Source organism: Pongo abelii, chromosome 9 (genome assembly GCF_028885655.2).
Source record: "Pongo abelii isolate AG06213 chromosome 9, NHGRI_mPonAbe1-v2.0_pri, whole genome shotgun sequence".
Lineage (NCBI taxonomy): Eukaryota > Metazoa > Chordata > Mammalia > Primates > Hominidae > Pongo > Pongo abelii.
The window spans coordinates 72,837,257-72,849,154 of record NC_071994.2 but is presented as its reverse complement, the minus strand read 5'-3'; the positions used below and the strand labels follow the sequence as shown (position 1 = coordinate 72,849,154).

At 36.6% G+C, this 11,898-nt stretch overlaps 1 protein-coding gene across 1 annotated transcript; it reads right to left on the bottom strand.

Annotated features, from left to right (window-relative positions):
• Positions 1-1,667: 1,667 nt before the first annotated feature.
• LOC129047328 (olfactory receptor 51F2-like) lies at positions 1,668-9,061 on the bottom strand. The gene is made up of 2 exons (XM_054526194.1): positions 8,861-9,061; positions 1,668-2,932 (listed from the first exon to the last, which is right to left on the bottom strand). The coding sequence occupies exons 1-2, from the start codon at positions 8,867-8,869 to the stop codon at positions 2,003-2,005; spliced, it is 939 nt and encodes a 312-aa protein (XP_054382169.1). The 5' UTR covers positions 8,870-9,061; the 3' UTR covers positions 1,668-2,002.
• Between the last annotated feature and the right edge of the window lie 2,837 nt (positions 9,062-11,898).

Below are 11,898 nucleotides of genomic sequence, written 5' to 3'. Positions count from 1 at the left end.
AGCAGTAGAGGTGGTATAAATTGACTTGATTTTAGACATCAATATTGGAGATATCTAGAAGAAAGGGTCACCAGGATTTACTAATAGGTTAGATGTAGCATCGGGGTGATAGAAAGGCATCAGGGATAACTCCAAGTGCTTTGTTTCAACAGATTGGAAGGTAGAGTTACTGAGTTAGGGAAGACTGTGGTTGAGCATGCTTTTTCCTTGGTGGGAATATTAGTATATATTAGACGTTGATTCTAAGATGATTATGAGACATTCAAGTAGTGATATTGATACATAGGCAGTGGGATAAGTCTGAACTACAAATATTAATTTGGATTTTGTCAGCATAGAGATGGTACTTAAAGACATGATACTGGATGGGATGACCAAGGAAGGGATTATGACAAAGCAAAACGGTCTGAGAACAAAGTCCCAGGACATTCCAACATATAAAGATGAAGACTAACAATAATTGAAACTGAAATGTTGTTGTCAAACAGGCTGAGGATTTGACATAATTCTTACAGTACTATAAGTACTATAGTCACTTAATAAATTTCCTACAGGGAATGATGAGGAAACCAGAAAAGAAACAGCCTATATGTAATATGTTGGGGAATAAAAATGCTAAAAATTAAAAGTAAGGCAGATAAGGATGAGAGTGAATACAAGAAGAAATGAGGGAGGGGTATTACTATTATAATTATTATAACATCAAGGGCCCTGTAATAAGGTGCAGTTGGCAGAGATCTCCATAAAGTGAGGGGGCAAGCCTGTAGATACGAATGTTTACTTCTACTTCCTTTCTGGACCTGGTACTAACTATACAGCCCATCTTAAATTAGTGACATTAGTGTGGCATTGAAATATGTGCTTTAAAAATTTTGAGAATTAATGGACACACCCAGGGTGGAATGAATTATCTTTCTGAATTAAGCCATTACATGACCATTTTGACACAAATTAAAAAATTCATAAGTAAATGACCATAATTCATTTGTAGTCACTTTCCATTTCTGCTAGGGCAGAATGTTGATGGAAGGCTGACAGAAATGCTGAAATATGCTTGAGTCAGGAAAGATCATCAGGTAGAAATATATCTGTAAGGTTTGAAGATTTGATTTGGGCTTTTTCTCCCTAATTTGACTGAAAATTTCTAGAGGTTAGAGTCGTGTTTTTTTTTAATTAATTTTTTTACTTATATTTCCTAGTAAAAATTGCCTGAACTTCACTCTATATTTATATTTATAAATATAAATATAATTTACGTATATAAGTACATAATTTATAAATATAAGTTTATATATATAAGTTCATATAATTTTTACAAATATAAATTATATACCTATATATTATAGGTAGCAATATAGTGTTAAAAGTTAAGAGCGTGGGGGATTCTGGAGTCAGTCTGCATGGATGTGCTCTGCCATCAGCAACACCAGTTACTAGCTGTTTAAGCAAGCTACTTAACATTTCATGCCTCAATTTTCTTATTGATAATTAAAGTGATTATCTTATAACATTGTTTTAGATATAAAATGTGTTAATACATATAAAAAACACTTAGAACCATGACTTGTCAGAGCAAATAAATGGCAATCAAAATTACTAGAACAGTTGGAAAATACTACCTATTTCTCACAAAGGAGTGACTTTTCTATAATGTGTCATTCTAACTGCTATGAAGTAGATGAGATAATAATAGAAAGGGTGGTGGCAGGGACAGAAGGCAACAACAGTTTGGACCCAACAGTGGTGTGAGAAGGAGAAATTTTATATATAAGGCTAATTTTAGGCTGTTCATCTCTTCCATCCCATGTCTTCACCTCCTCATCTGGAAAATAAAGTAGTCAAACTAGCTGATGTTCTAGATACATTCCAGCTTTAACTTTAAATGATTATATGCTTAGCTTCAATGGGCACCAGTTCTTTGGTTGTTTTTTGTTTTTAACTGGGAACATGACCTGAAGTATACCATCTTGAGGTGTCCATCTAGTGCTAGAATTCCACAATTTTATGTTTCTTTGGAATGGAGAATTTTTATCACAGCTCTACGTATCTGTTTGGTTTTCACACTGTAGATGACAGGGTTCATCACAGAGGGGATCAGCAGGTAGGTGTTAGCAATCATAGTATGTACATAGGCTGGGGCTTGTTTCACAAATCTGTGAACAAAGGACAGGCTGATCAATGGAATGTAATATATAGCAACAGCCACAATGTGGGAGACACATGTACTGAAGGTTTTCTTCCTCTCTTCTGGGGAAGCAATGCTAAGGACAGTCCTAATGATCAAAACATAAGAAAGGAAGATGAGAACTGAGTCTACACCAACAGAAGAGAACATGGCAGTCAGCCCAACTGCACTGTTGATTCTGGTGTCTGTGCATGAGAGCTTCATCACATCAGGATGGTAGCAGTAGGAGTGGTGGAGTACTTGGCTGTGGCAGTAGGAAAGTCTTGTAAGAAGTGCTACCATTGGTGTCAGCATTAGGATCCCCCTGATGACACTTGCCACTCCAATTTGAGCTATTCTGGAGTCAGTTAAAATCATGGCATACCTAAGGGGATTAGAGATGGCCACAAAACGATCAAAAGCCATGGCCAACAGCACTGAAGATTCCATGACAGTGAAGAATTTAATAAAGAACATCTGGGACAAGCAGGCATTAAAGCTGATTTCCCTCACATTGAACCAGAATATACTCAGCATGGTGACCAGAGTGGATATGGATAGGCCGAGGTCAGTGGCGGACAGCATGGAGAGGAAATAATACATGGGTTTGTGGAGGCTGGGCTGAGTGATGATAGCAAAGAGGATCAGGCTGTTTCCCAAGAGAACAGTTACATAGAGGAAGCAGAAGGGAATGGAGATCCAGGTGTGGAAGGCTTGCAGCCCAGGAACACCAGTGAGCAGGAAAATGATGGAAGTGGAGGTGATATTCTGCAATGTTGACATGATGAATTAAAAGTACAGAAAAAGATGAGAGCTTAAAACAAAAAAAAAAAGCTACATTCGTTTGTGTATTGATCAAATTAAAATAATTTTATTGTACAGAAAACTGATGAATATTTATATAATATGAAACTATGAATGGCTCATTTAAATTGATTTAAAAATGTCAGATTTCAACTGCTGTAGTGGGCACTTTGCTTTGTTTTTGAATTTGCCTCAGTGTACAATCTTTCTTCTCTAGGGCCCTTTGCTGGCAGCTATGTTTATATCATGTGACCAGTCCTCTGATCATTCTAGCCATAGATAACCAAACTAAGAATAAACACTTTACCCTGAGTTTGCCAATCATATTTCATTCTTTCTGCCATGTTTAAATTGTGCTAAGGAGGTAGTGCATTATTTTTCCTCTGTGGTTGGCACCAGAGAAAAATACACTGGGGCTGTGGAACAGCAATATTACATTGATCATAAATGTGGAAAGCAGAGAAGCTTACAGACAATTTAGGAAGCCAGAAAATATGAAGAAAGAGATCATTATAATACAAAGTAACACATAGGAAGTGACAAATAAATGGCTTCAGCATCTAACTATTAAAGAAACCCTTACAGTGTGACACCCGGCGTCACATTTGGAAGAGATGATGAGTTAGAACACAGACCTCCCACCAGGCTTAGGAAGACAGGAGGCTGTCCCCACCTGATATAATGTGCTGCCACATTCCAACACAGTTCTCTCTTCAGTCTGCTGGAAGACTAGTTATCCAGAACAGAATCTCTCTATCTTGTTAAGACATACTTCTTAGGAGATACATAATTGAATGTTACTGTTTTGTTTTAGAGGGAAAAATATAACTTTATTGCAAACATCACATTTCTTTTTTCATAGAATAGAGAATTGCAGAAAGGTAGATAGATGGGTATGGTTGAGTTGAAGAGGGGGGTCTAGGGAAAAGCAGAGATTAGGGTTTTGGCTGCAGAGGGCTCAATCAATGAGAGAGAGCCAGTTGCAGGGTAACTTTTCTTCAGGGGAAAAGAAAGGGTGCTGGGTGGCTGACAGTAAGTGTTGATAAAAGAGAGGATGGAGAGGAACCTCAACATATCCAGACTCACACATTCACCCTGATAAAGTGCCACCTCAAGGATCACCGGAAGAAGTCTTAGTGAAAAAAAAAGGGGAGTGGAGGTGGGATTTAACTAAAATTAACAGAAAACTAGATGAAAAATGAGAAATTTTAGATTACATGATTTGGCCAAATAATGAAACTATAGCTTTAGATTCTGAAATTTATAGTAATGACAGTGTCCTCAGGGGAGTGATGAAAATATCTAAAATGTATTATCAAACCTCTTAGAGAAATAAGAATTATTGTTAATGTATAGTATATTTCAAAAAAACTAAAAGAGAGAATTTTAAATGTTCACACCACAAAGAAATGACAAATATTTGAGGTGACGGATATGATAATTAGCCTGATTTGATCATTCCACAATGCATACATGTATTACAACATCACATTTTACCCCACAAATATATACCGTATTATTTGTCAACTAGAAATAAGGTAAAATAATTTTAAAAAACCAAAACACACTAAAAAGGAATTAATAGAAAGAGAGCATTCAGTAGGTTTGCAGTATTTGGAGAAGGCTTTGTAGAAAAAGCAGTGCTTGAAAGATTTCTGTGTTTTATATAAGTTGAGATGAAGAATTCCCAGGCTTTCAGAATGGCATGTGTAAAAGTGTTGAGCAGGCCGGGAGCAGTGGCTCACGCCTGTAATCCCAGCACTTTGGGAGGCTGAGGTGGGCAGATCACGAGGTCAGGAGATCGAGACCATCTTGGCTAACACGGTGAAACCTCGTGTCTACTAAAAATAGAAAAAATTAGCCGGGCGTGGTGGCTGGCACCTGTAGTCCCAGCTACTGGGGAGGCTGAGGCAGGAGAATGGAGTGAACCTGGAAGGTGGAGCTTGCAGTGAACCGAGATGGCGCCATTGCACTCCAACCTGGGCGACAGAGTGAGACTCCGTCTCAAAACAAACAAACAAACAAACAAACAAACAAAAAACTGTTGAGCAATAATGCACTTGTAACACTTCTCTTGATCTTGCTTTACTCTCTCAGGGACATTAACTGAGTATCTGGATCTTACATAGTGCTATGTTAGAAGCTAAAGGACAACACAAATAAAACCCCACTTAGAGAGTTTATAATCCAGTGAGGGAGAAAGAGCAGAACCGTTGTTCAATAACTTCAATATCTCATATACAGTGATGAATAATAAAAATGGTTATGAAAGTACAGAGGGGCTCCATTTACATCAATTAATTCTGGCTTTCATAATTTTTAATTCCTACGCAATGTCTGAGTTGTAGTTTTTGTCATTGTGTTGTAGGACATTTTATGTAACCACTTAAAAAAATTAAATTGCTATTTGAATAATTTCTCTTTCATCCTAACTTCTTCATAGCTCCCATTACCTCAACAATTTATTCATTGCCTATTTTCATTCTTCTTGGCAGTTTTTTTCCTCCTCTTGCTGAGAGATCATAAACAAAACAAAAGAAAACCATAGTGTATATATTTTGACCTGATCTGTGTTGGGCCTAGCAAAAAAAAATGATTTCTCTCCTTTCCATCACTTTACAACCATATCTTCCTGCACCCTTCCTACATTCACACTGGGCTTAGAGACAGAGGGTACCTTATTCTTTTTCCTAGCCAATAACTCCACTTTAGCTCCTATCAGCCAGAAACACTTAGTTCAGTTCAAACTGAACTGAACTATATATACATATATAAATATATATACATATATACCCATATATACATATATATACACACACACACACACACACACACACACATATGCAGAGAGCTGAGCTTGCCGTGTCAAGAGTCTAGTGACTCTTAATGAAAATAAAAAATGACTAATTTTAAATATCTACTACATGCCAGACAGTGTCTATCAGCAGTGTCAGAGACAAACAGATAAATGCTACTAGTTGTAGAGTGTATAAGGATAGGATGTATCTAATCGATAAGGCAGAAGAGTTAATAGTGTGGAGTGGCAGATTTGGAGTGTGTGCATACATGAATGTGTCTGTGTGTGTCAAGAAGAACTAGTTCCAAGAATCTTAACAGAATGTATGATTTATAACTGTGTGAAGTTTTGATGGGTAGATGTGAGTTTGTAAGGATGAAAAACAGGAGAAGTGTGCTTTTGCAGTGCCTTTGATAAAATGAGGAGAGACATGAATGAAAGAGTAACATAAGCCAGTATGTTGGATAACTACAAGAGAAGGGGTATGTCGAAGTCTTAAATGTGAGGCTAGATGCTGTGGGAAATGAAGCTAGAGAAAGCACCAGAGGTCAAATCACGAAAATCTTGAATTCCATGGAAAGTGTAATGAACTTAAATTTTTGCAGAGCATCAAGAGCCAGACATTTCTAAACATTTTATTCACCTTTTATTGACCACTGGAAGCAAGGAGCTTTGCTTTTAATAAATAAATCATTTTCCATCTCTTCTCATTTAATGCCAACAAAATTCCTTTCCCTCTTTAGTATCTTGTTTAGTACCATTGGTTGCTTTTTTGCAGTCTGCAATACTCAAGTTTTACTCTAACTCAACAATAAAAGCTTCCCACAGTTTTATATAGGTATTTCCAAACCATTCATTTCAACCAGGATATATTGAATAGTTTTCATAATTAGCCTTGTGCTTTGATAGTGAGGGATATAGGACATAAACTCTGTTTCTGTCTCAATTTTCTGCTGTATCTTTTATAAGGATAAAAATTCCTTTGGAGAACAGTCCGCTTTTGTTTATTATTCCTTCACCTTCAGTAACAATCTGAATTCTTTCCCTAATGACTCTGAAAATCCTCCAAATGATGTCACCCGTGATTTTCTACATGCCAAGTCCAAAAGTTTAATCTCAGATTTGTTTTTCTCTCCCTCATCTCAACTTTCAGCAATGTTTCCCTCCTCCTCCTTGAAACTTTCTCCTTCGTTAGCTTCAATGATGGTTATTCTGTGAGGTTTTTTTTTTTTTTTCCTGTTTGTCAAACAATGGTTTTGTTCTCTGCCTTGTAAATTGTGGGATTCTAGAGGAGTCTGCTTTTCTCCTAAGAAGTACCTCTTCTTTTCTTGCTTTTCATATGCTCTTCTTGAGATATCTTGGTTATTCTCATGGCTTTAAATAGCACTTATATCCAGAAGACTCATAAATCTGCAATCTAATTATGGCATCTCCAGAGTTCTGTATTTTAGAAGTTAGCAGAATCTTTAATGCTGTGGCAGTTTCTGGTTTTAAGTGTAAAGGTAGTAATGAGACATGAAAATAGTGAAGCAATCTAACCTGTAATTTAGAAAAATAATTGACAGCATTTTGGAGAACAAAGCTCCTTGCTTCATGTGGTGAATAAAAAGTAAATAAAATACTGCGGCTACCCCTGAGGGACATCTCCACCCATCATCACGCAGTTACTTCAACTTCTATATGAGACAAATGGAACTCATTCTCTCCTCCCCTCCAAACGTGGCTCTTCCTCCTGCTTCATTTATCAGCAAATGACATCGAACTCAAGTAAATCATTGAATTAAAATTACTACCCACCACACGCACACACATGTGCACACACACACATCCTCCTCTTTCCTTCTCTCATCCCTTACATATAAAGATTAGTTTTTAATTGCTTCTACTCCTGAAATGTAAAAGATGAGAACTTCGGGAGGTCTATATAAGGAGGCCAAGCAATTGTTAGTAGCGGGTACTTGAACCTGTTATTTCATTGCGTTTTTCTTACATTGAAAAAATCTTAAGTGTTTATATCCAAGACAAGAGCGAGACTAATGAATATTCTTAGAAGGAGGCACTAAATTTCCCCCAAGCTTCTCTTTTGTGCTGCCTTCACTCTCGAGTCTTTCTGACCCATCCTCTCCAATCCATATATACCATCATTTTCTCTCTTGTGAAATAAGCTATATTCTCTCAACTAATTTTCCTGCCCACTCAGATTACAATGATGCTCCTCTTTCATTGCACTATTATAAACTATAGCTTGTGGCTGTCTTAATCTGCTGAACTAGACCATATAGTGTCATCAGTATTCTCCATGCTATTGTCAATGGTATGGCTATCATGCGTGACTGACCTGGGTTCAGATTCTTGCTCAAACACTAACTAGTTTTGAGACCATCCACACCATTAATAAAAATATTACTCATAGAAATAGCTACCATTTACTGGACACTTGTTCTGTGAACATTATTGTCCTCAGTGCTTTATAAGCATTATTTTAATTCTTACTATATCATCATGCGACAAGTATTATTAGATTCACTTTAAATACATTTTTCTGGTAAAGACACTGAGTATCAGAAGTTGTGAAACATTTGAAATCACACACAACTAGTGAAAGTCAGAGCTGAATTTTTAACTCAGGTCTTTTTAATTCCAAAGCTCATGCTCTCAAAAACAATTGTTTTACTGAAATCTACAAGTAATATAAACTTTCTGTGACCCAGTTTCCTCATCTATAAGATAGGATATGCACTGTGTCTAATACCAGTAGCTGGCAGACAACGCGTTCGAAATTGGTAATTTTTCATTTTTAGTAATAGTTATTGGGCATAGAAATGAGATTCACTGACTCTGAGAAATATATTAGCACACTGATTAAACCATTTGACTAAAAACAAGTTATCCAAGCTATATCAGGCAGAACGAAATAGCCATTCTCTACGTATTTCCTGGGAATAAATAATTCTGAAATTCTACCATCCTCCTCAGCCCACCATACCAACATCTAATCTAATTCTGCACATTGTGAGGAAATTATTCCCTGTGGGTGAGAAAGTCCAGTTCATCTAGAGTCAAGCATTTTCATTGAACAAAACAGTTTTACTTACAGAGCCCATACAGCAGTTCGGCCTGTTCCTTTCAGGCTGACTCAGAAGGCTGAGGAGGCTTTAGACTCCAGGGGAGGGCCGAGCTTGCAAATATGAGGAGACTTATTCCAGCCTGACTGGAGACAGGCACAAAGCTGAGAGGCCAATTCCTGGTGGTGGTGCTAACTCACTGTGTCTTCAGTGTGTGGAGATTCCCAGAAGACTTCTTTTGCCTCATACAGTCCTTTTATATCTGTTCCATTATGCAATTACTTACGGTGGCTATGTGCTTTATGGGCTGATGTAACCTTTTGTTCATGTGTCATTTCGCTCAAAACTTTTTTATTTAACAGCTTTATTGATATATCATTCACATACTATAAAATTCACCCATTTATAGTGTATGATTCAATTGTTTTTAGTAAAGTCACAGAACTGTGCAAGAACCATCATCACAATTCAATTTTAGAACATTTTTATTACCCTTAAAAGGAACCTCATAATCACTAGCAGTCACTCTGAAGGAGATTTTAAAAAACGAAATATTGTAGCAAATTGCTAAATGACATCTCCTATTATCAGTGACAGTCCAACTCCACCCCTTAACTCCTCAGTATCTATGATTATTCACAGCAGTATGGTTTCATTAGCCTACCTGTGGTTCTTTGCAGCAGCAGTCTTTCTCTTATAGATAAAAAATAATTCATTTACTCATCCATACATATATCCAGTAAATATTTCATAAGAATGTCCCATATTCTAAACATTATACTCAGTGATAGAGTTTTTTTTTTTTTAAGAATACACCATAATTCTTACTCTTTAGGATTTTAGTGTAGAAGATAGACAGGTTAACCAATAATTACACGTTAACCAATGATAAGGTTATCCTAGAGGCATGAACCAAATGCTTGGTGAATACAGTAGGTAAAAATCTTAGTTCACAACTTAGTTGTGTATAAAATACAGTTTCATTGACTTTTTTATAATTTGACCTATTTTATATTTTGAAGTCCCAACCTACCAGGTTGAAGAGAATTAGTCACAATAATTTGGGGTTCTTCCTACTTATAGTCAAATTTTGAACATCTTGTATTATACCAAGAAAAATTGCAGGTAGGTGGGTGATTGATTTGGCCAATGATGTCACCTTCTGTCAGTTTACTATTGCTCTCATTAGTCTTTAATAAATAGAATGCATAGATTGCTATAAGTTGTCCATCTTGCATCCTTATGGCCTCTTTAGATCCTTAGATATTCCCACCAATTTTGGACCACACTTGGGCATATGGGTCTTTGATTCATTCTCAGTTTGCGTCTCTTACACCCTGAATTTAATCCATTGGTAAATTTTGTCAATCTCTTTGAAAAATACAATCAGAAATTGATCACTTTTTATCATCTCCAGAAATGTCACCTTTATTTAAGTTGCAATTATCTCTCACTTGGGTAACTTCAGTAGTTTCCTAACCATTCTCCCTGCTTCCGATATTATCTCCTCCCCACTATCAAGTCTGTTTCACTATTGAAAATGTCATGGCCTGATATATTTTCTTCTTCATAATGTAATAAAAACAATAAATAACAAGAACAATAATATTTTATTATGCAATCTACAACCATGATACTAGGCCAAGTGTTTGTGGTAAACGGGATAATGGCTGCTAAAGATACCTATGTCTTAATGCCTGGAACCTGTGAATATGTCACCTTACATTGCAAAGGGACTTTGCAGATGTGATTAAAGTTAAATAACTTGAGATGTCGAGATTAGATGGATTAGCTGGATGGATCCAATATAGTCACATGAGTCTTTAAAAGTGGAGAACCACAGAGATGGTAGCATGAGAAAGATTTGATCCACTGTTGCTGGCTTTGAAGATGGCAGAATGAGGCTACAAGCCAAGGAATGTGGGAAGCCTACAGAAGGAGAAAAGAAGAGAATTGATTTTTCCCTAGCCCCTCCATAAAGAAATGCAGCCTGGTGATTCCTTGATTTTAGCTCAGTGAGATCCATGTCAACTTTTGACTTACACAACTCTACAATAATAAATTCAGTAGAAGAATCCATTATTAGTTTGATTGATGTCTTAAACTATGTTTAAACCAAAAATTAGAGTGTAAGTAACTTACCTAAGTTTCTCAGTTATAAATGGCACAAGTAGTACTCAAAGCCTGGGCTATCTGACACCCTTTCAGTTTTCAAAACTCATTTTCTAAAGAGTCTTCACATGACTATCCATTCACCACTACTTTCAATTTGAGTCATCTACACCCAAAAGCCTGCATGCATGCTGATGTGCCAAACTGAATGTTAACAGGTTGTCACTTGTGCATGTTTATACCTTGCACATAAAGGTTTTTTATTGCTGTGTTTCCACACAGGAAACTTCTTGAGACCTTTGAAAACACTTTCTCTACCAAGTTGGGCAAATTGTAGGGCTGTGACTCTTTTCCCGTTAGTCTCAGAAACTATTTGGGAATAGTCACATATTTTTATTCTATTTTATTTTATTATTATTATTATTATACTTTAAGTTTTAGGGTACATGTACACAATGTACAGGTTAGTTACATATGTATACATGTGCCATGCTGGTGTGCTGCACCCATTAACTCATCATTTAGCATTAGGTATATCTCCTAAAGCTATCCCTCCCCCCTCCCCCCACCCCACAACAGTCCCCAGAGTGTGATGGTCCCCTTCCTGTGTCCATGTGTTCTCATTGTTCAATTCCCACCTATGAGTGAGAATATGTAGTGTTTGGTTTTTTGTTCTTGCAATAGTTTACTGAGAATGATGATTTCCAGTTTTATCCATGTCCCTACAAAGGACATGAACTCATCATTTTTTATTGCTGCATAGTATTCCATGGTGTATATTTTATTCTTATGGTTCAAAGAATGTTACTCTTGTAAGAAAAATAAAGTTACTATAGTGGTAACTATAGTGGTAATTTACCATGTAAATTCTGTGCCAGAGCTTAGTACATGAAAATGAAACTAGTGTGTGTACTGGTCAAAGCACCAAAACACACACTGGTACACATACTTCAAAA